Here is a 23,569-nt window from a genome sequence, read left to right as displayed (position 1 = left end):
AAAAAATAGTTTTTCCCCCACTGATTATGAATGTGAGTTGAGTGACAGTAACCTTAGTCCTAATAATGTTAACGATGAGGGCGGGGGAAACTATGACCTTTTAGTTTTAATGGTTATCTATCTTTTAAGTACTAGGAACTGTTAACCTATTAAAATTTCTTTCTTTGCTATATTTTAACAAGTTGTAAAATTGACTTGGGAGGAGATGTTTATTGAAAAAGGTGTCAGATAAGACCCAAGAAATGACCTAAAGGTTAAAAGGTACAGGAGGCAAACAAGATTAAGTGACTTGCGCAGGGTCACATTGCTAATAAGTATCTGAGGCCAGATTTTAACTCTCGAAGATGAGTCTTCCTGACTCCATGCCCAGCACTCTATCGACTGTGCTACCTAGCCTGGCAAATCATACCAATCTACAAAGGTCTGGTGGCTTAACTGCATGCTGGTCACCTAAGGAATCAGGGAAGATGATTACTAGGAGGTGGCTACCATTTCATTGAGGTGTCACATTCTGATCCTGTGGCAAAGAAGCCCCAGTGTGCTTTAGTGACATATAGGAACTGTTCCTGGGATCAGTAGATCTCAGCTCTGGCCATAATGTACTAGCTGTGTGACTGTGTACAAGTAACTTGACCTTTCTGTTAAATAAAGTATTTAAGCCTCAGTAAAACAATAGTAATCATACTTGGCTGCCGATGTCACAGGATTAAGAGGAAAATGTTTTGTCAATCTTAAGGCGCTTCAGAAATGTGAGCTGCTATGACTTCTGAAGTAGCAACCAAAGATTTTAGACAAATAAAGGCTTCTTTGTGACCATCATAGTGATTCATCGAAACCAGCGGTTCCCAAAGGGTGTACCATGTCATCATTGTGCCATGAATTGTGCTAGATGAACTGCACAATTTTGGATGTCGGGCTGTTTGAAATAAAGGAAAATTTGTAAATAATTTTGCTTAATTAGCTGAGGAATGTGGGTATATGTTATGTGTGTGCGCATATATACACACACACACACACACACACATAAAGTCAGATCTTATCAACACGGTTAATTATACTGATTTGTTCTCCACCCCTCCCTTTTTTTGTTCTTTGTCATGAAAAAATGATTCTCTGGGATGTACAAGAAGAAGAGCTATATTATATTATATCTAGGCGATGTAAAAAACAAAGATATCAATAAAATATTAAAAAACCCCTCATTTTATATTTATTTTAGTTATCTAAAACATGTAGTAGGGTACTATAATACTTGGAAAATCAAACATGTTTATTACATCATCTGTCCTGAAAGCATATCAAACTTATAAGAAAAACCAAATACAGCAAATTTTTTGGAAGGGAAACTGAGCATTCATGAATCTCCCAAGTGTCTTAGAGTGAACATTGCCAACCTAAATGGCCGGAAGGGCTGTGATTCTTCCTAGCACAGACTACTGGGTAGTGAGCAAAAAACAACCACTGATGTAAATATTCCTAGTTGTGGTACGTGATTCAGATTGATACAAAGTTTGACCATCAGATGCTCTTCCCATATTCTTCAGGATTTTACATTCCTCCACCACCACCCCAACCTTCAGTGACTTGTAAAAGGTTTAAGATATTTGACATTGTAAGTTTTAAAAAATGTGTAGTTTTCCTAACTGAGTGGTTACTCAACTATGTTTATAATACTTAGGATTTTTTTTAAAAAGCAAAGCTTTTCTCAATATTTGAATTTGGAATTATTTTATCTTTGTGGTCTAAGTACATCTGGCTCAGCACAGATGCAAAAACAAACACTCCTAAAAAAACCCAAATCAAGCAAACGAACAACAGGTTAACTCAAAAATTCAGGTTTACTTTATATCATAAACGGCAGTTTCCTTAGTTTTCCACAATTAAAAAAAATTTTTAATATGTGGCAAGTACATTGCAGTAAATAAAAGTAACTGTGTTGAAGTTTCTGTATTTGGGAAGTAAAAATAAAACTAGAGACAGCTTACTATAATGTATATCTGGAGTCAGGAGACCAGGGTGTGAAGCTTCCCTGTGCGGTTTATTACTTGTGTGACCACTCCTTCTCTGGGCCTCAGTTTCTTATCTGTAACATTATGGGTTGGACTTGGTGACTTTCGAGGTTCCTGTTACCACTACCAAATTCTCTGACCTCTCAGGGCAGCATTTCAAGACCATCTTCCCCCACTTTCAGGTTTTGTGACACTGCTCTCTTTACCTGTCTGGCCATTCTTATTCGCCTTTGCTGGGTCATCACTGATAGCATTCCCTTGTCCCTCACACCTTACAGATCTTTAAGGGGGGAAAAAAAAACTTCTAAATTTCTAGAAAACTGCTAGTCATGACTTTAAAAGACTGAAGATGAAGGTGGGTGAGGGATTAGGAGTATGCAAAATAACACTTTGGCAGACATGGTCATTGTGGAGTTTTTGCTTGTTTTCCTTGAGAGCTAGTGCTAAAGATAGAAAAACTGTCTAAAAGAAGAAAAGAGCAGTAATAAAGAATTAAAAGCAGAAGAGAAGTTCAGAGGAGTAGTTACAAATGGGGTAATTTTGTTACTATCTGGTTTAATACACACTTTGGGAAAAAAAAGAATTATACATAATAGAAGCTCACAATTTCATCTTTTTTTCTTTGTATATAGAAATATTTGCTCTAATAAGTTTGTTATAAGAAAGCGGGGGGGGGGGGACAGACTTGCTAGAGCATTAAAAAAAAAAACCCAACATACAGTATGGTCTGGCAGTCATACAGTCCATGCCCTTCTGGAAGGCTGTATTCCATCTGTATTTGGACTGGGCTGGTCTGTTACCTCAAGTTCAAAATTAGAAAGGGCACACTTGTAGAAGACCAAACCATTAACAAAAGGAGATTTACTTAGCCTTCACTTAGGATGGATATTCAGTGAGGATCCAGCTGTGATTCAGTTGAACACAGCCTTCTTGTCTCTATGTTGCCCATTGGTAGATCATACCACTCAAGCCTGAGGGAGCAGGCAGCAAATGCTTTGGACTAGTGCTTTGACTTTCCTGTACTCAGTTGATCAGTAAGCCATAGTCAGAGCCTTTAGCCTGTGAGCTAATTGTCTTGAGAATAATTTCATTACCTTTTAAAGAAAAGAACTACCCTAGCCTACTTGGCTAGGATCTTGGTAAATAGTGCACCTACCACACCCTTCGTTACCTTCCTGTATTTGGCTCAAATTGTACGATGCTAGAGCTCTCCATCTATCAGGTTGGATATCAAAGACATTAGGTCCTAATATCTAATGGTTATCTTCTATTCAGGTAACTATAGCTGTGGCATAATTCTGACTTCCCTACTCGGAGCTGGAGGGCCAGGTTAATGCTTTCTTCTTAGCTCTTTTACATAAATTCCTATAAATTTTGCTGTTTCTGATCTGGTTAATTAGTAAGCTGTCCAGAATAGGGGTCCTGGAGTGAGTTAATTGCATAGTTATGTGGCTCTTTTGAGGGTAACTTCCCTTCCACCAACAATGTTTTAAAGAAAACATCTTGGTACTCTCAAAACTGGGGAAGGAGCTTCAGCTTTCTGGTTGGCAGCTGGCCCTGGCTTGACATGCCATACATCTGTTTTAGGCAGTGTATCTGACAGTGCCAGGAATGTTATGTGGCCTTCCTTTCACATCACACAATGACTAGATTATATAATGCTAACCAACTGGCCCTGTCACCAGGGAAGAGGTAGAATAGTGGCTAGAACAGGACCTTGACTATTTCAGGGCACATAATAAATGAATGTTGAATCCAGTTGAATTTGTAATTCTTAATCCAAAGCTGTCATGAAGGAAGGTAGCTTGAGGCTACCTTTTGCTGGGTGTGAAGAGCCTTTAAAATTAATTGGGGTTCACAAGTTACCAAAACTGGGGTCTGTTGATAACCCAGAACCTTGAAAATGGGATTTTTGACTATCAGACAGAGGTAATACTGTGGGGAGGACTATGGTAGGGGTAATCTGCATGAATTTGATCAGGCAAATTCACTGAAGTGGTGGGCATGAGTGAGAAGATGTAGAGAGTTTCTTGACCAAGAGAGTATTATATTCTGCTCCCTCATGTGAGCCACATACCCCCTTGTTATGGAATGGACTGAGCATAGGCTTAGCTCATTTGAGCTAACAGTTCTTTAGAGCTGAAGAATTTACTTATTGTCTAGTAGTCCGTTCTGTCAGAGAACCAAAAAGGCTTGAAAAATGAGTTAAGTAGAAAGAGATTATAATCAGTGGCTAAAGAGTAAAATTAGGTAAAGATTGACCTAAGGAATACAACTTTCAATTTAGAAGAAATTAGGAAAATTTATGTGGTATTGTTGTTGGATTAGACTTTGGAAGATGGGATATCATTACCAATTGGTTGTGAGCTCAACTCTGTGTGTGTGTGTGTGTGTGTGTGTGTGTGTGTGTGTGTGTGTGTGTGTGTAAGAGACAGAGAGAGCACACTAGACAGAAATAAGAGGTCAGTTGAGAACTTTGGACATTAGGCAGTGTTCAGGGTGAGAAAGAGCTCTGTCTCGAGAATCTCAAGTAAACCCAAGATAGATTTTTTTTTATTCTTGTAAATCGACTTCAGAAGATGTTGTTAAACTGGGTCACACCTTCAGAAATGGCTAACACCTAGCCTAGTTATTTAATCTGATCAAAATTAATTTGGTGTGTTCTCTAAGTTTTGGTGTTACTGGCATTTGGGAAGGAAGAGGACACAAAGTGGATCCCCTTTGTACAATTGTCTTAAAGATGAGAATGAGAGACATTTTTTTTAATGCAAAGATTAAGACATTGCTTCACCATTGGGATACTTTTTTTTTTTGCCCCTAAGGGAGGTATCTTCACAACTATTGTTTAAAAAACCAGTCATACTTGTTGGGTTACACATTGTGTTTTGAGAATCACTCAAGAATCTTTCCAGTTTTGTCAGTCAGAACCAAGCCTTGGAAATTACCAGAATTCTTCAGAGATGAGAAGTCCAAGCCAAAACAGGTCCAGAGGCCTCTGCTGGTTGGTGAGACAGTGTAATCCAATATTCCCAATTCCCATTGGGCCTTTGTTGCTATTTTATGGGCAAGTTAATGACTATTTTTGAGTGAAGGAATAACACTGTTCAGATCTGTGACTAAAGAAGCTTATTTTGGTACTTATGTAAAAGATGGATTGGAGAGGGGAAAGCTGGAGTCTGGGACCTGCTGTGAGCCTCTTAGAGGAATCTTGATCAGAAGTGATAAGGGCCTGAGTTAGGCTGGTAGCAAGGCAGGTAGGGAGGATGAGATGTGAGTGAGGGAGAATTTTGGGCATTTGGCAGTTGATGTTTTTTCAGGGTAGAGTAGGGGAAAGGGGGATCCTTTCTTACACTGTGCTCCTGTCTACTAAAACTCAGCCTAACTGGTCTGTCTTCTGGGTGCTCCTCATTTCTAGCACTCTAGCCTCTGCCTCTGCGTCTGGATTTCCCTGTTCTTTCAAGACTCAGCTCACACATTAGATACGACGTAAAGCTTTTTATCATCCCTCTTCCCACAGTGGCTTATGTCTTCCCCCTCAAATCACTTTTTGTTGTTGTTTGACTATTTATGACCTCTTTGGGGATTTTCTTGACAAAGATACTGGAATGGTGTGCCATTTCCTACACCAGCTTGTTTTACAGATGAAGAAACTGAGGCAAGCAGGGTTAAGTAACTTGTCCAGGGTCACATAGCTAGGACGTGTCTGAGTCTGGATTTGAATTTGGATCTTCCTGCCTCCAGGCTCAGCACTGTGTCACCTAGCTGCCCCTCAAATCACCCTTTATCTATCTTAAATATATTTTGTATGTGCATGCGCTTGTGCACGTGGGTGCTCACGCGCACATACACACGCATACGTTTCTTCTTGTTTCCCCCAGCTAGATTGTGACCTTGAGTGGAAGGACTGTTTTCACCTTGCTTTTGAGTCCCATTGCTATATTGAGGTACCTAATACATATGTGTGTGCACACATATATGTATGTGTGTATGTATGTTTGTATAACATGTACATATATGCACATATGAGTATATATGTGTGGATATATATATGTCAGAGAGGTAGTAGGTACTTAATAGTATAGTCTATAGATTAGTATAGATATCTGTGTCAAATAGCAGGTACTTAATAAATGTTGATTGATTAAGAATCAGTAGTGATACTTGGGGACATTTTTCTTTGGCAATAGGCAAGAAAGTATAAGATGTATAATCAATAGAAATAACAAAGTTAGGAGAAATAGCTTAATAGGGGCTTTAGAAAGTTGAACCAATATATATGATATCATTTGGAAAGCTAATAAATGTACTTTTTAATTTGGCAGCTTTAGCTCATATGAAATACAGCAGACTTTCATCTTTATCCAAACAACCAGAAAGTGCAACCAACTTGATTTTTTTTCCCCTGAGGAAAAAAAAAATAATTTTAATGAGTTGGAAACATGGAGAGACAAATAAGTGAATGTATTTTTGCGCATGTCTTAGGATCTGTAGAGATTGTACCCCATCTGCTACTTCTGCTCCAAAAAGCATTTTGGGATTTCCCCAGTCTCCAATGACTTTTCTCCATTTGGATCTCTTAGCACTTTACCCTTTTTAACCTTAGATTTTATAGCTCTTTACTTCTTAGTACTTGAGTTATTTTGTGTTGTGGCCTTGTGCATGTTATATCCAAGTACTAGTATGAGTGTAGGGATCTTGTATAAACTTTAAATCATCTCTGGAACCTAGAACATGGTTTCTGCACACAGTAGGTACTTAGTAACTGTTTGTTGAACATTAAATAAGTAATTGATTCTGGTACTTGAAAATAAGCAGTAATCATAATAATGACCACAGAATACTAAGGTACTTCTGACAGCTCAAAGCAAGATTAAATTATGTAATTATGTTCAGTATAAGTTTACCATTGACCCTTGGTTCTCAGAATCTGTGCCAGCAGACTGCAAGTCTTGTCAGGTTTTACCATGCTGGAAAGACTTAGAGTACAATCCTTGGGACAGATTGTGGCTGCTTTCCAAGGACCAGCCTAGCTAAGGATGGAGAAGCTCATTATCAGGAGATGATGAATTCTTTGGCGATGACAACGCATAAAACAAAAGAAAGTACCAAAGGGTCTTTTGCATTGTGTCTTCTAATTCAACATTGTAATAGGGGTGTGCGTGTGTGTGCACGGACGTATGTACATGTACTTTTGTTTCCCCCAGCTAGACTGTAAACTTCCTGATTGGAGGAACTGAAAGTCAGGGGTGCTAGCAATTACACAGTTTTTAGCCCATGTAAACGTGACTATATAACTGTTGGTACTTCAATTTGAGATCCTTGTTTATCCATGGTAAGTTATATTCTTATAATAACATCAGAAGGCAAGAAATTGCTATAAGGTGGAAGAAGGCAGGTCTACAAATTCTCCCTTGAACAAGCAGATAAAAGAAATTGGTTTTATTGTATATTCAAATTCAGCAAGAAACCTTTCATGAGATACTTAGTCATCTTGCTTTGCATTATTTAGACTGATAATAAGCAAAAAGATTACCAGAAAAATATGTGCAGCCTGACCACCAGCATCTGTTGCAAAGGAACAGGAGCAGGAACATTTCTATGAAGAGTATGTTAGTGAGATCCTCCAAGTGAAATCAAAATATGCTTCAGTGCTTAATGGTTGCAGTGCAAAAGTGGGCAGTGGAGAAGATGACCCCTCCCAAAAAATGTATTGCAAGAACTAGCTCAGGAATAAGAAATGAAAGAGGCTAAAAGCAATCTAGAAGTTTCACTTCTATGCATGAACAGTTTCTTTAAGAATAGTTTGGAGGAACTAAGCATGGCCAGAGTCACATTTCCTCAGGGAAGGTGAAACTGACCAGATTTTAATAGGAAACAACTGGATCAGGCCATCAGTTTTTCTAGAAACTAAGGTTAAGGAGAAATAGGAGAAAATGAACATGAGAAGATCTGGTATGCAATGAAAATAGCTCTAACCAGACCTATTCAAATGAGCTGTTGAATCCAAAATATGGGAAATATTTAAAGGAAAAGACATCAGTGTTGCCCAGAACCATTTCCTGTTGTTGTTGCACTAATGTAAATCACCACAATGAGGACGTTAAAGGACCTAGAAACCAATTTATTCAGTCAAAACTAAGGTTCTTTGCCAAGGAATGGGACATAGCACTTGAGGCCATTACCAATTTAGAATATCTTAACGGAGGATAGAAGATAATGGGTAGTATCCTCTCAAAAAACAGAAGCCATGGAAGGAAAACAAATTTGTAGAAAGCTTACTAAGTAAGCCAGAGCGTCCTAAAAGCTTTTAAAGAAAAAATATTAAGGAAGTCAGAAAAATTCACTCACTCACACACACCACACACACACACACACACACACACACACACAGATTTTTATATCAAATTTTTTATAACAGACTTTTCACCATCTTTCACTAGTGGAACCCACTATATATTTGGGTTCCAACAACATTGTCCTCATTGTGCCGCATGATAAAGTATAAAAGGGCTTTAAAGAAAATTAAGAGCAAGTGGACCTGACCAAGTATATAGAGAATTGTTTCTAGTGCTTAACACAGTACAATTTTAAAGATGTTAAGAGATTGATTCTCAGACTTTGCTTAATAGGGGTTTGGAGGGCAGGGATACCAAATACTTAGAAATAATCATGAATCATTTGCTATTGCTCACTGATGGCTACTGAAAAGAGATGATGCAAAAAAAAAAACCACCCCAAACCACCAACAAAACCCAGCAATAACTACCAACCCATGTATCTATCACCCTGATTTTATAAAATCTTAAGGAATAATATTCACCTCTATCAAGGGCATCTTTGATGAAGGTTGGGGAAGCCCTGACAGACTTCATGAACGATGTTCTATAGATTTGGAGTATATCAGTAAGTCTATATTGCCATATAGTTTTTGCCCCCCAACAAAGAGAGTGAGAGAGAGAGAGTGAGTGTGTGTGTGAGAGTGTGTGTGTGTGTGTGAATATCAAGTAAGGCATAAAACAGGGAGATGGATGATCAACACAGGTGTTCACCAGTCATGACAGGATCCCAGTTGGAGAGGGATACCTATAGGTGATGAGATACTCTGGGATGCATCTTTTTGTAGGTAGGTAGGTAGAGACAGAGACAGACACATACAGAGAGGAAAGAATATATCTGAAATATATACTATATGCATGCAATGTGCTAATTGCTGGATATACAAATGCAGATGAGCAAGACATCCCCAACTATCTGGGGTGGAAGTTGGGAAGAACAATCAGATGAAGAACACCTATTGTGCAGATTATGAAATACTCTGAGGTGAACGATCCCCAGTGCTGCTCTGTACATGTATCTGAGAAACTGCAGATGGGCAGTGAGCTGGGACTAGAACTCAGTAGGAAAAAGAGTGGGTTGGATTACGTTTGGGAAATCATAGAATGTTTTTCCTAAACAGAAACCCAACTTTTTAGTCACAATATCCTTCCGTTGATGCCACATGAATGCGATTTATGCATGAAGCCTTTCCTGATCTCCCCAAGTGCTAGTGTCTTCCCTCCCAAACTACCTTGTGCTTACAGAGCCATCGTTAGTCGTCCTGATGAACGTCAGGCCACTGGACCCAGGTGGCTCTAGAGGAGAAAGTGAGGCTTGTGACCTTGCATAGCCCTCCCTCCCTCAAATCAAAGTCAATTGCAAGTCATGTCATCAATTCCCTGATGTCACGATCCCCTTCGAGAACAAAGGACAGACACAAAAACCTTCTACTTAATTATGTGTACTTGTTATTTTTCCTGTTATAGTGTGAGCTCATTGCAAATAGGAATTGTTTCATTCTTTGTACTTGGACGCCTAGCGTTAAGCACCTCGCTGGTGCTGGATAAACAATCGATAGGCTGATCTGAACAGTACAGTCTCTTAGGATTTATGATTATTCGTCATGCAATAGGCAATGAAAATATGCACGGTAAGGGTAAGTAGGCCACAGCATATTACTAATGATCGTGTATACAAGAAGCAAAGTAGTAAATATATTGGAGAAAAGGAGGTAGACTGGTTACGTAGCAAGAGAGAGGAAAACCCAGAGAGCCTGCATGCTTCGTCGATACCCTTATCTTCTCTAGAAAGTTTGCTCCCCAGCACATTGGGTGGCACCGTGGGGAATGAGACCAGCCTCATTGCATTGCTATATCTTTCAGTTTACCAGAATATGGAGATGAACAGGACATGTTCCATTCATCATCCATCTAATCTGCACCCTGCATCATTTGCATTGTTTTAAGGAAAACTGTTTAAACATGTTATGGTATGCTTGCTAGGAAACGCTACCTTGCTCAAGCTATTTAATACTGAGAGGATTTCCTTTTTTGCATTATACCTTTCTAGTTCTTTAAACTGGCATTTCTACTTTAACTAGATATACTCAAAGAAATAACTAATTTGTTTATTTATGTAGTATAATTAACCTCAGCTGGAGAAGGGGCTATGGGGCAACTAAGTGACTGGGTGAATGGATAGATGCTGGACTTGGAGTCTGGAAGATCTGAGTTCAAATCCTTTGTCAGACACTTAGTAATTGTGTGATCCTGGGGAAGTCACTTTTCTGTGCTTAATTTTCCTTATTTATGAAACAAAATGGGGTCCAAGGTCCCTTCCAGCTCTAAACCTATGATCCTATCATCCTCCAGAAGGTACCAGCAGTCAGTGTCAGGCAAGAGAGGGAGACAGACAGAGAGACACGTTTACAGATCAAAGGGCAGGGAATCCATCTGGCAAACATTTATGAAGAGCTTAATTTATGTTCGAGGTGGGTGCTCCCATTGCTAGGCACTGTGGAGGAAGGAAGGAATAAAAGCCAATAATGAAACCAGCCCCCTGTCCTCAAGAAGCTTATATTCTATTGGAGAAAACAATGTATACATAAATAAGAACATACAAAGTAATTCCAAAACGGAAACACTACCGGCTGGGAGGAACAGGAGAAGCCTCATTGGTAGGAAGTGGTGCTTAAGCTGATCTTTGAAGGAAACTAGAGATTTTAAGAGGTGGTACAGGATGGGGAAGGCCAGCTGGGTGAATAGAGCTTTGGACCTGGAGTCATGAAGACTCATCTTCCTGAGTTCAAATCAAGCCTCGGACACTTACTAGCTGTGTGACCCTGGGCAAGTCACTTCACCCTGTTTGCCTCAGTTTCCTTATTTGTAGAATGAGCTGGAGAAAGAAATGGCAAACACTCCAGTATCTCTGCCAAGAAAACCCCAAATGGGGTCATGAAGAGTCAGACACAACTGAAAAACAGCTGACCAACAGAGTGGGGAAGAGCACATTGCTATGTCTATCTAAAGGCCCAGTGACATGACATGGAATGTCATTGGTGAGGGTTGAGGTGGGAGAATTAAGTTCTGTGGATATATGGCTAGGCATTTCACATTTTATCCAACTTCCCTTAGTTTTCTGGGGCCCCTTTCACAAACAAGAATTTTGCCCATGAGCTGTTATTATTGGTAATAATTATCGCCATACCAAATTTACATGTGGTGCTTTAACATCTGGGAAGGATTTTCCTTACAATTTTTTGAGGTAGATAAATGCAAGTATTCTTATCTCCATTTTACAGGTGGGAACACCCAAGGCTCCACAGAACCAAGTGACTTCTCCGGGATCCTAGTTAACATTTGTCCCAGGGCAGGGTTTTGAACCCAGTTCACCCGGCTCCCAAGTCCTCAGCTCACCACCAGTGTGTCTCTGAAGTGCCAAGCTTTCCTGTGTTCTCCCTAGTGGAAAATTCCTCTCTCCATGTCCTCATTTGGGGCATCCTAGCTTGCTTTCTTCCAAACTTGATATTTTTAAGATAACAGAAATATTCCTCCGTCCCTACAATAATACTTCCCCCGAACTGCTTATATCTTTGCACCAAAGATGTGAAAAGTTCCAGGAGGAAAAATTTCTGATGAAGGGTGTTTTTCTTTGATGCCATTAGTTTTTTGTTTTTTTCCCCCCCTTTAACATCTTTTTAAAAAAATTATTAGTTATTAAATTTATTAAACAAAAGAATGGACACAAAGGCACTTAAAAAAACTGAAAGCGTTAAATAAGTGTGAGGTAATCTTATTTATTTTTAATGTGGCATTGCTCTATTTTAACTTACATTGTCTTTCTGGAGTCAGCTGTCCTCATCAGTCATAGTTTTTACTCCAACGAGAAATAGTTTGTGCAGTGGTTGTTTCACTCTCTTTAATAGAACAGAGTAGAAGAATGTCTCCTTACTCAGTACTATCTATGCAGCCTACTGGACCCAAATTGCTGAGACTTTAATGAGGAATCCAGTAACGAGAAACATAGAAATTCTGATAAGCTCTTCCTAACATCTTTTTAGCCAATGGCTTTAGGGGGATTCCTTTTGGAGTCTTATGGACATTGGTGATAAAGTCCTCTTAATCAAAACATTGCAAGCCGTTTTAGAGTAAGTGTACCATTTTTTCCTCTCGTTTTGTATCGAGCACATCCGGTTGTAGAAATAAGCTAGAAAACTCTTCTGTTTGCAGAACAAACAGTGCTAAACATGTGAAGGAGATCAAAGTACAGAATTCCTGCAATTATGTCAATAGGGGACCTGCTTTACTCTTCAGCCCTCATTTGGCCTTGCTGTTGATGGATGCCATATTTATTTACACTTTGGTATTGGTAGGACCTCGTATAAAGTTTTTTGTTTTAAACTAATTGATTATTTGTAATCCTTTAGCAAATCACAGTGCCCTTGAGGGAGATGGGTTTTTTAAAGTCTATTTTAAATTTAATATGGTGCTTTTTACCTGTGAGACCTTGTAAAAGAAGAATGGATTTTTAAATTTTTAAAAATATTTTATCGATATCTTTTAACATCACCTTAATTTTCAAATTCATGTCTCTTCCTACCCAGAGAGAAGCAACCCTTTAACAAAAAATGAGGGTGGGTGAAAAAAAAGGTTTGGCAAATCTGACCAACACACCACCTGCTTATTGACCTTATTTGTGGTGTTCCACACCCTTAGTTGTTATCTTCTCCCTGCCCTGAGCTGCCCCCCAGCCACATCCCCTCCCCACATTTCTTCAAACCAGGGAGGGAAGCAAAGGTGTGCTAGGGCAGCCAGGTGGGGCAATGGCCCTGGAGTCAGGAGAACCTCAGTTCAGATGTGCCCTCCGACACTTACTAACTGGGACCCTGGGCAAGTCACTTAACCCCTCCAAAACAAACAAACAAGAAGATGGTGTGCTAGAGGTGGACCATTAATTGTTAAATTTTCAGTGTGAGCATTTACTTACACCTTAGAAATTGGAAGACCCTACCAGTGGGGCTTGATTTATTGTTTTTTGATAGTGATGAAGGAAATTCTGATAATGCAGTTCAAACTTGAAAGTGTGTCATGGCTGTGTTTTTGTTTTCCTAGAGACTTGGTTGTTGCAGATTTCCCTGCTCCTGGAGGGAAATGTGGGAAATGGACTTTTTAAAAACAGAAGGATATTCTTGACATCTCTAGTTCCACTTATCTGTTATTTACTAGGTCAGGTTCTTGAAGGAATGAATGAAAAGGCATTTATTAAATGCTGACCATGGTCAAAGCGCACTGCTAAGAGCTGGGGATATAAATAGAAAACTGAAGATAAGTTTTTGCTCACAAAGAACTCACATTTTAATGGGACACATAGAGGAGGTTTTAACTGTAAGTCAGATGGAAAGGCCCATTAGTTCTTAGGGTACAGCAGGCAAACATAGAGTATTGCATCTTTTCTAATGTCTCATCCACTGATACTCCCTGGCCAAGTTACTTACCTGCTATCTGCCTCAGTTCCTCATCCGTACAGTGGGGCTAATAATAGCGTATATGTCCAAGGTTTGTTGTAAAGCTCTTTACAAAGCTTAAAGAACTATATAAAAGCTAGCCAGTAATTGTTATTCTTATACGGGAGCTGGGTAGAGGGTGTGTGTGTGTGTGTGTGTAGAAAATGTTTCTGTTCAACAAATTTTATTAAGTACCTGCTTTGTGCCTGGCGTTATGCTCACCAGTGACAGAATGAAACCTTCCTTACCAACAAAGAGCTACATTCGAATCACTACCTTCTTGGCCCTTTTGGAAGAGATGTCTTTTCTTATTGAAGAACAATAGGAGGAGAAAGTTACTTAAAGTATAAGCTTTCTCTAGCAGCCCCTTTGGGCTTTTGTCTGCTGGAAAATCTTACTTTTGTCTAGAAGAATTCTGGGAATGAGAGAGAAAAAAGAGGTAGAGTCAGATTCAGTAACTCCCGATGTGAACAAATAAAGGCGATAGCCAAAGTAGTTCTTGAACTCTTAAAAAACAAAACAAAACAACAACAGGGGGCAGCTAGGTGATAAAGTGGATAGAGCACTGGCCCTGAAGTCAGGAGGACCTGAGTTCAAATCCAGCTTCAGATACCTGATACTAGCTGTGTGACCCTAGGCAAGTCACTTAACCCCAATTGCTTTAAAAAAAAAAAAAGTACTTTTCTGAGTGGTATCCGTCGATGTATACAGGGTGTCTTTGTACTAAAAGTTCAAGCTTTAGTAGATTAAAACGGTGCACAGAACTTTGGGGACCTCCTTGTAAAAGAGTTCTTCTGTGTCTTGTTATGAATGGATAGCTCTAGTTGCAGTGTCTTTGATTTAATGAGATCCATTTCTAATTAAATTAATAGTATCTAGGAACCCAGTCTCTTGATAAACCAGGATGATAGATGTTTTTGAAGTTAGAAGAATAATAAATATGGGATAGATATGGGAGATTCTTTATTTCTTCCTGGCATTTGTAATTTTTTGTGTACTTTTTGTAGTTAACAGCAAGTGATAGTTTTATTGGAAATTCTTAACCACATAAAAATCAAAGTCAAAACCTTCAGTGTGGGTGGTGTTTTTATTTGTGAAAATCTGGATTGTACAACAACAGTTTACTTGCTGCATGAGAGAAGGGAGGGAAAGATCTTGCAACTCAAAAGTTTAAAAAATGAATGTTCAAAATTGTTTTTACATGTAGTTAAGGAAAAAATAAAATTGTTAAAGAATAAAATCTATGGGTGATAAGCAAGGTACCTACATAGTGTTATTGATTGATTGGGTATTTGTCAGAATCTTTCATTAATGAATCCCAAGGTGTTTTAATTGTGTAACGGACGGAGTGATTCATTTTGTACTGAGATGGAATTTTTATAGTTTTGTGGGGGGTAAGGAGAGGATTTTATGCAAAAAAATATTGAAATTGTATATATTGTAGTCTATTCTTATGGGTAACATGTGCTTTGATCAGAACTGGATTTTGCGTCTCCAAGTGGGACGTTTCAAAATGTGTTTTGACAATGACAAAAGCACTGGACCCCGAGTTGGAACCTGGGTCATCTCCTAGATCTTGTGACTCGGATGTGTGATGAGAACTGAACCTCTCTGGGCCCTCAGTTTGCTTGCCTGTGTAAAATAAGAGAGTTGAACTAAAGATCTCCAAGGCCCCTTCCAGCTGCTAAAATTCTGAGATGATCGAATTCATTTCAGATAGCATGAAGGAAAACACTTTTGGACAGGAGTCTTATCACAAATTAGATTATTTACACCATACAAGTAATTTTTTTTTTTAAGCAAAGATGGCTGAGCTTCAGCAGCAAACTGGCAACATTCTTTGCCTCTAAAAATAAAGATGTGGGTCATCATTGTATACAGGACTGTTTGTAGAATTGTTTTTGGACATTATTTTTTTTTAATTTACACATTTTTGTGGCATACTAGGCATAAGTATAATTGAAAATGCATAATGTAATGCTTAATGTTCTGCCATGGAAATACTTGGACATTTGGCTCTTATAAGTTTTATTGATTAGGAAAAAAAAAAACTAAATTCATTTCCTAATCTCTTCCCATAACAAAGAAGCCAATTTAAGGGGGAAAAAACCCTCCAGATTTGTTTTATTGGATATTTATTTTATTAGTGATGTGGAATATTTTTTTTCATATGGATGTTAGTCATTTGCATTTCTTTGGAAAACTTTATGTCCTTGGGAACCCTACTACATTTTGAAATTTTTTTTTAAAAAAGAATATAGCCATCCCAGGAAACTGAATTTTTATAAATCTTCTTTTTATTTTGTTGTTGGTTTAAAGAAGCTGAAAAAAATGAAAGAATGGTAAAATGTTAAATAATACCATTGTTAGTGCTTTTCAAAATTGAATACATTTTAGTACATACCATGTTTAAGACAATATGTGAGGCACTTTGAAGAATACAGAGCATTTAAGATATGATCAAGTAGTATTTTGTATTTTATTTGTTATACATCTGAAGTACTGACATTTATTTTAATAAATAATTTTAGGGAAAAATGAAAGACTAAAATGTAACCTTCACAAGAGAAGGCTCTACCATGGGGAAGGGGGGGGGAATATTAATACTGTCTATCTAGACTGAATCCTGGAGGAGACAAAGAAGGAGGAAAACTATCATAGAATAAATGTTCAAACTAAAACGATTCTAGAGATAATCTAGTCCAGGAGTGGGGAACCTGCAATCTTGAGGCCGTATATGCGGCCCTTTGACTAAATCCTTGGGGATTTGTTCTGTGAAGTTTGGATTCGGTCAAAAGGGCTACACTTGAGGACCTAGAGGGCCACATGTGGTTTCGTGGCTACGGGTTCCCCATCCCTGGTCTCTTTTACAGATGAGAAAACCTAGGCCCAGAGGCCTCATGTTAATAGTTGTCAGCCTAGAACCCAAGTGGTCCGCTTCACTATCTGAGGCTGGATTTGACCTCAGATCTTCCTGACTCTGGCACCAATGCTTATCCACTAGGGCCACTGTTTCTCAGCAGTCGTGCCATCTAAAGGACATATTATAAATGGTCGTAGTCTTTATTTTACTGATAGCTGTTTTTAAAAAAAGTATTGATTATTTACTCTGGCTAGAAATTGCTCTGGTACTTTTTGTTCAAGGTCATCTTACTAAAGTTTATCATTTATTCACTCCGCAGCACAAATAATACCCCTGAAGATGATGTCTCAGGTCGATACTCTCGAACGGACAGGGCAGTGTCTAGGTACAGCAGGGATCCAGCTGCTTCTGCTAATTTAGTCATATTGGAAAAGAAAATTGAAGATATGGAAAAGGTATGGCCTCAGGATTATTTTAGATGGTCTAATATCTTAGCATGACCCTATCCTCTGCTCAGAAAACTAGAAGACATACTAAAAACCAAATAAGTACCGTAGGGGTTTTTGTCCTTGAAAGAGGGGTGTAGAAAAGAACAGGAACTAAACCTGAAAGATAATTTGGGATGAGGGGTGGGGGTGGAGGTAAGTAGGAACAGAGAACGGCTTTAACATTTAGAGCAGCTTAGCCAGGGTAGTGTCACAGTGTTGTCCTGTGGTTTTGTTAATTTGACATCTAGCCCCATGTAGTGACTAGGTTTTTTATTTTCCTGTTTTCTTCCCTCATTATGTTGCTGATGAAACTTGACAAATGAAATCCATTAGTTTTAGAGCAGGTTCTGATTATACAATGTCCTACAACTTACCGGGGTAGGTCAGATGGGTCACCAGTTGTGTATTTAATATACATACATAGTTCCAACTCATTGTAGGATTTGCATCCAGAGCTTAAGCAGATTTTTGGTTTCTGCCTTCAGAAAACTTCCTACTAGAAAATTCTGGCTGGGTTTGAAGGGTCCCCAAAAATAGTTCAAAGAAGATTCTTTTTGTCTCCCAAAGGGGGGATGTTTCCATGCACATTCAACTGTTCAAATTGATCCCAGTGTTAATGTTGTTACCCATGTCCTTGAAAAGATCTTTTCAACCAATGGACAAAGCATGTGAAATCTGTTCTAAGCAACTGAAACCAAATTATTCCCTCTGATACCAGAAGATCGGCCCAAATAGAAATTTCATTTTAGAGAATTGTGATTTAATGTGAAAGTCAATTTTCAAGCTTCAACATCAGCATGTACTTAGAATTGTTGTTTTCCTTGAGGGTTTCAGTTTTCCCTAAATAATGATTTCCAAAGTGGAAATCACATACTAGACTTTTTAAAAGAACAATTAGAGAGTGAGTAAAACATTTTCTGGGCAATTAATTGTAGAGATACAGAGGCTAGTAGGATAAAGGGGGCAAATACACCATTGAGAAATCGATTAGCATTTGTTAGAGACTTGGCTAAGCCTTGATTTTAATCTGCCAGATTCCTTTTTAGCTTTTGCATTCCCCTCATTCTCCTTTCCTCCTGTGGGTGAATTCTCTCACACACCTAACTCTACAAAAGGCAATTTTAAGTAAGCCACCTTGGGGGACCTCTAAGCAGGAATGCTGAATATTTCTAAGTGCCTTGAACAGATGTGACAAGTACACTGGGGTTTTTTTTTTCTTTAAGAAGACCATAAACATTCTTTTAGTATGTAAATCCACTTTTGTCCAAATAATTGTTTTTGGTTTTTTTCCTATGTCTACTAGGAAATAATAAAAGAGAGACAAGAAAACGTAAGACTCCAGAAACTGATTCAGGATAAAGAAGAATTAATTGGAAAACTCAAAGAAGAAATTGATTTATTAAATAGGGTAAGGACTGTAGTCATCTCAGTCGTATGGTGTTGCCTTCTAATTACGGGAAAATGCATGGAGACATAAATATGGCCTTATCATATTAATGAATTTATGCTTTGCTTATGGATCCTGCCATCTTATAGATGGCTTGTGATAGAAATCATACCTTTGATGATTGCTGTGTGACTACATAGCTAATTTAATTTGCTGCTTGACTCTGATTTATGGGATGGCAATGTGGCAAAGTGGGAAGGGCCCTGAATTTAGAATGTCTCAGATTCTACAACTGCCTACTTGTGTGATCTTGGACAGGTCATTTCGCCTCTGCTGGCCTAGATGATGATGTTGGAAGGTGGCGTAGTGGAGAGAGTGCCGGGCTTGGTATTCCCGAGTTCAAATCCGGCCTCAAACATTTAGTGTTGTTTTGTTTTTTAATTTATTTAGGCTGTGTGACCCTGGCAAGTCACTTAACCCTGTTTGCCACAGTTCCTCATCTGTAAAATGAACCAGAGAAGGAAATGGCAAGCCACTCCAGTGTCTTTGCCAAGAAAACCTCACACGGAGTTGCAAAGAGTCAGGCATGACAGAACACCACCCCAGTCAGTAGGTGCCTGAGGCAGGACCTGAACCAAGGTTTTAACGTTTGAAAAGTCACAGTAGGCCGAGTCATGCTGTCCCTTTTGTTCTAAATGGTTGATCCGAATGGTGGCGTTTGATTCTATATTGGATGTGACGACTGTGCCCTACCTCCCCCGCTTTCCCACCTGGGTCTTTGGGAAACAGAGCTCCCCAGTGCTGTTCAGGGGGGCCTTGAGCAAATCATCTCTCATCTGTGGGCCTCAGTTTGCTCAGGTAAAATGAGGGGCATGACAGATGACCTCTCAGATGCCTTCTTGTACCATCCTCCTGCCTCTGCTACATATACTCCCTTCCCATATCCCGAACCACTCCATTTTAGTTTTCTTTTCATGCTTCAGAATGATTTGCTCACCATCTCTGTGCCAGCTTTTGCTGGCCCAGCCTCCCTAGCATTACACTAATCTCCCACCTTTGTTTAGCATACCTGGATCTTTCATTTGTCCACAAGATTAAAATGTATTCAGTATTTTGAGGGGGCCTCCTCTATGTAAGTACCATGCTCAATGTTGTGCACTATCTGAAAGTAAAAGGCCTGTCTTCAAGGAGTTTATATTCCAGTCATGATGATTACTACAATCTGTAATTTCATGATATGGTTAACTTGCCAGCAAGTAATTTGTTTATTCAGTAATTTGAATCTTGGGAAAATAGCCAATAGCAATTGAAATTTTAGTGTGTGTTTTTTTTAACTGCAAATCTGTCTACAAAATCTTTGCTTTTACTTAATTTTAATGAATGAAAATCTGTTTGTGCAAAATGCCTTTAGCGTTTAAAAAATTCGTTTGCACTGTTATCTGAAGATTATCCAAGCTTCTTAGAATGCTGCTGTCTTAAAACATTTGTAACTTGAGATTATTATATTTCCATTCTCACTCATTTAAATTGACAGATTAAATCTGTGCTCTTCCTTGAACCATTATTTAAATTGTTAATTTCTGTTGGTGTCCCCATGGATTTTCTAGTATTTTTGAGTGAGGCCTCTGTCTGAAATGTTCAACTGAAGAGAGTGGTAGGTTTCCTTACAATCCTCATAATAATTCTCATTTATAAAGTACTCAGAGGTTTACAAAACACTTTACTCACAACAGCTCCATAAGGTAGTTAGTGTTATCATCTTCATTTTAAGGAAGAGGAAATTAAGTCAGAAAGACTTTCAGTGACTTGATCAAGGTCACATAGAGTAAGTGACTAGGCCATAATCTGAACCTTATTTATTTAGGATCATAATTCCAGAGCTGGATGGTACATCTCTCTTATTTTAGAGATGAGAAAAATTGAGCCGCCCTGGTCCTAAATTAAGTGAACTACTCAAAAGTCACACAGGTTTTAGCTTCAGAGACAGGATCCGAACCAAACCCTAGATCTCCAAAGGTAGTGAGTGCTGTTTTTCACTATAACACATTGCTTTCTTAAACTGGGGAAGGGTGGAGGTGGGGGGTAGGGGAGAAGAGATGGGATGAGAAAAGTGATACAAATTTAGTTTTTTAGTGATGCTGGGGAACCTTCCCTTCTCCTACAATATAATGATTTTGTCATTAAATGGTTAAAATGCTAGCCTTACTTTAATAAAGTATTATTACCTCTTTCTCAAAGTTGCTTTAATTTGATAACTGTTTTCCTTCCTCCTTAAGGACCTAGATGACACAGAAGATGAAAATGAACAGCTAAAGCAGGAAAACAAAACCCTTTTGAAAGTGGTCGGACAGCTGACAAGGTAGAAGACCCCGGCCTCAGTGAGGAGAACGATTTGTAAAACTACTGATTGAATGTTGAGGTCAATGCTAGGGCAATATTTCCCATGCTGCAATACATTAAAATAACTAAGAGTGTATTTATTTCTTGGAAACTGATGGATGTTTATTTTCATAATATTTTTCTTTCTCAATATCAATAAAGATAAGGTATCCACCTCATTTCACCAATAAGCAACATTTTTCAGTTATTGAAATAGTTGATAAGGAGCTATGAAATTCTCTGGTTTTATGTATTCAGATAATATATGTGGTCCAAAATGGCTCAGACTATGTCTTCACCTCTGGTGAGGTATCTCCCTCCCATCCTCAAAAAAAAGAAAAAGAAAAAAAAAGTAAAGAAATAGAAGCATAAAAGCTTTGTTTACATGGGTCCAAATATATTTGGGGAGTCACTTGCTGTTTGAACAGCTGTAAAGTGCAGATGCCTTATTAGCGACGTGTAACCTTTTTGCATATTGATGGCTCACTCTGACAAAAATCTGGGTGTACCATGGTTCTTGGGGGTTTGTTTTTACTTATTCTGAGAGATTAGAATAATAGGCTAGCTCTGTTCCGTATTGCAGTCATCTTTTTAAAGGAAAGCTGTTATGAAATTACAGTCAATCTCATGTAGTAGAGTTCAGCTAGATATAATTTTTTTTTTTTTAGAAAAGTACTTGAATTGTGCTCCATACTAAGTACAAATTTACCATCTTGGGTCTGTATATTGAGAATTTAAAGAAAGCGCTTTAACTTCTGCAAAAACGTACAAATGTAATGTTTATGTAAATGTTCTTATGAAGTTTGTAGGTACTATTTTTTATTGTTTGGAGAAGGTTTATTAGAACATGTTTGTAAAGAGAAAGATAAGAGAACATGTTTGTAAAAAGGAAAAAAAAAACCAGAAGTTTGTTGTTCAAGCCTATTCACAATTGCAGTTTATAATAAAATACATATTCTTAACATCTTTTTGCCTTAAAATAAAAATGAAAACGGTTATCTGGACTTAAACAATTATGGTATTACGTGAGCATTAACTATCACTGAGACTAATGTCAATTTCATTACGTGTTGTCTGTTACTATAATTGAGCTAAGATCCACTGTGGTGTATTTTGTCCTTCTCTAACTAGAGATTTCCCACCCCAAATTGGAAGCAGTTGTATTCATTATTTGGGGATTTTAGGAACAAATACGAATTTTTTTTTTAAAGATTTACAAGTGTGAACATATTGTTAACTTGAATTTAATAGTAGTGGAATGCTCTTTTGCTCCAACTATGCATTTTGAGTACTTTGGGGAGCAATGTATTGTAATACTCTTTAGAAAAAGCCTAACATTTAGATCTGTTTTGAACCTTTAATGTCAATACAGAAATTTTCTTGATTTTTCTCAGCGTTTCTACCTTCCATTGATAATGTCCCAGAGTGTACATTTCAGGTCTAGATCGAGAGAGCGGGTTCTGGCAGTGTCATTTAACCCCCATCCATTTGGTTGTCTCCCACCATGCCTGTTCTTTGTACTGAGAATGGAAGAAGGGATGGTTTATGCTGATTGGTGTAGTTAGTTTTGTTTTTACTTAACTGTAGTTCCCCCACAGTCTTATTCCTAGGCACTGTGCCTAGAAACTTGATACACAAAGACAGAGTAAAATGGTTCCTGCCCTCAAGAAGTGTGTATTCTATTGGCTAGTAAATTGATGCTAGATAATTCATAGATTAGAGGGTAAATGTTTTAGACCTTTGCCATAGGACTGGCAGTTTCCAGCATGTGTGTCATAGAGTTGTAAAGTTGCCACTCGCTGTCTTTGGCCTCCTGAATTCCTCCTCTGGCCACCCATAGTTGAGTGACAGAGATGAGAAGAAAGCACAAATTCATACATACATACATAACCCACTCACCCATATTTCATGAATCCGCCAAGACATGGAAATACACCATGAAATTAGCAGCCCTTTACACTTCTGGGTGGTTTTGTTTTTTGTTTTTGGTTGTCGTAGGTGGTGGTGGTGGTGGTGGTGGTGGTGGCAGCGGCGGCGGCGATCTTTAAAGTTGCAACTCATAAACTCACCTAAATAAATCACATTTAACGAGGTTCCAGAGGCACGTGTGATTCTTCCAAATTTTCCACTTGATCCCCATGGTGGGTAAAATTTCAAAGCATGCAGTTTTGTACTGCCCTGGCCACTGAGGTCATAAAGTTAGTTGTTGAATATTCTACCAAATTTGCTATCAGAAATGTTTGCAGTAATGACAATGACTTGTCTACCAGCATGACAAGCTACCTGCCCTTCCAGCTATCAGAGAAAGACACGCTTCATCTACCAGGCTATTCAATATTTTTTCTAATTTTTCCTCCATATAGGTTCTGCTTATTAAGAATCATCATAGTCATAATAACAAATAAAAAACCAAACCAGCATATTTTATTAACTCAGGAGAGGATGTCACTGGGTAAAAGTAGGAGAAGGACCAAGATATTGAACGGTCCATTTTGAAGTAAAGCTTTTGAATTTTGCAGCTGAGAGATTCTTCTCAATTAACATTTTATATTAGGGTTTTCTTTAATGTTTATAAAACTTAGGTATCTGCCTCTATCAAATAAACACTGATTCCCTAGCAGAAAA

At 38.4% G+C, this 23,569-nt stretch overlaps 1 protein-coding gene across 1 annotated transcript in view; it reads left to right on the top strand.

Moving 5' to 3' along the window:
- PAWR (pro-apoptotic WT1 regulator) overlaps positions 1-21,957 on the top strand; it is a 140,950-nt gene extending 118,993 nt beyond the window's left edge. Inside the window, exons 4-6 of the mRNA XM_020993470.2 lie at positions 17,010-17,145; positions 18,482-18,586; positions 20,842-21,957. Of these exons, the coding sequence (XP_020849129.1) occupies positions 17,010-17,145; positions 18,482-18,586; positions 20,842-20,928 (328 nt within the window). The 3' untranslated portion in view covers positions 20,929-21,957. The remainder of the gene's footprint in view (positions 1-17,009; positions 17,146-18,481; positions 18,587-20,841) is intronic.
- Positions 21,958-23,569: the final 1,612 nt, after the last annotated feature.

This window comes from Phascolarctos cinereus, unplaced genomic scaffold, assembly GCF_003287225.1.
Source record: "Phascolarctos cinereus isolate Bilbo 61053 unplaced genomic scaffold, phaCin_HiC Scaffold_1;HRSCAF=81, whole genome shotgun sequence".
NCBI classification, from domain to species: domain Eukaryota; kingdom Metazoa; phylum Chordata; class Mammalia; order Diprotodontia; family Phascolarctidae; genus Phascolarctos; species Phascolarctos cinereus.
Note: the sequence above shows the minus strand (reverse complement) of the source record. Positions and strands in the feature narration are given on the sequence as shown.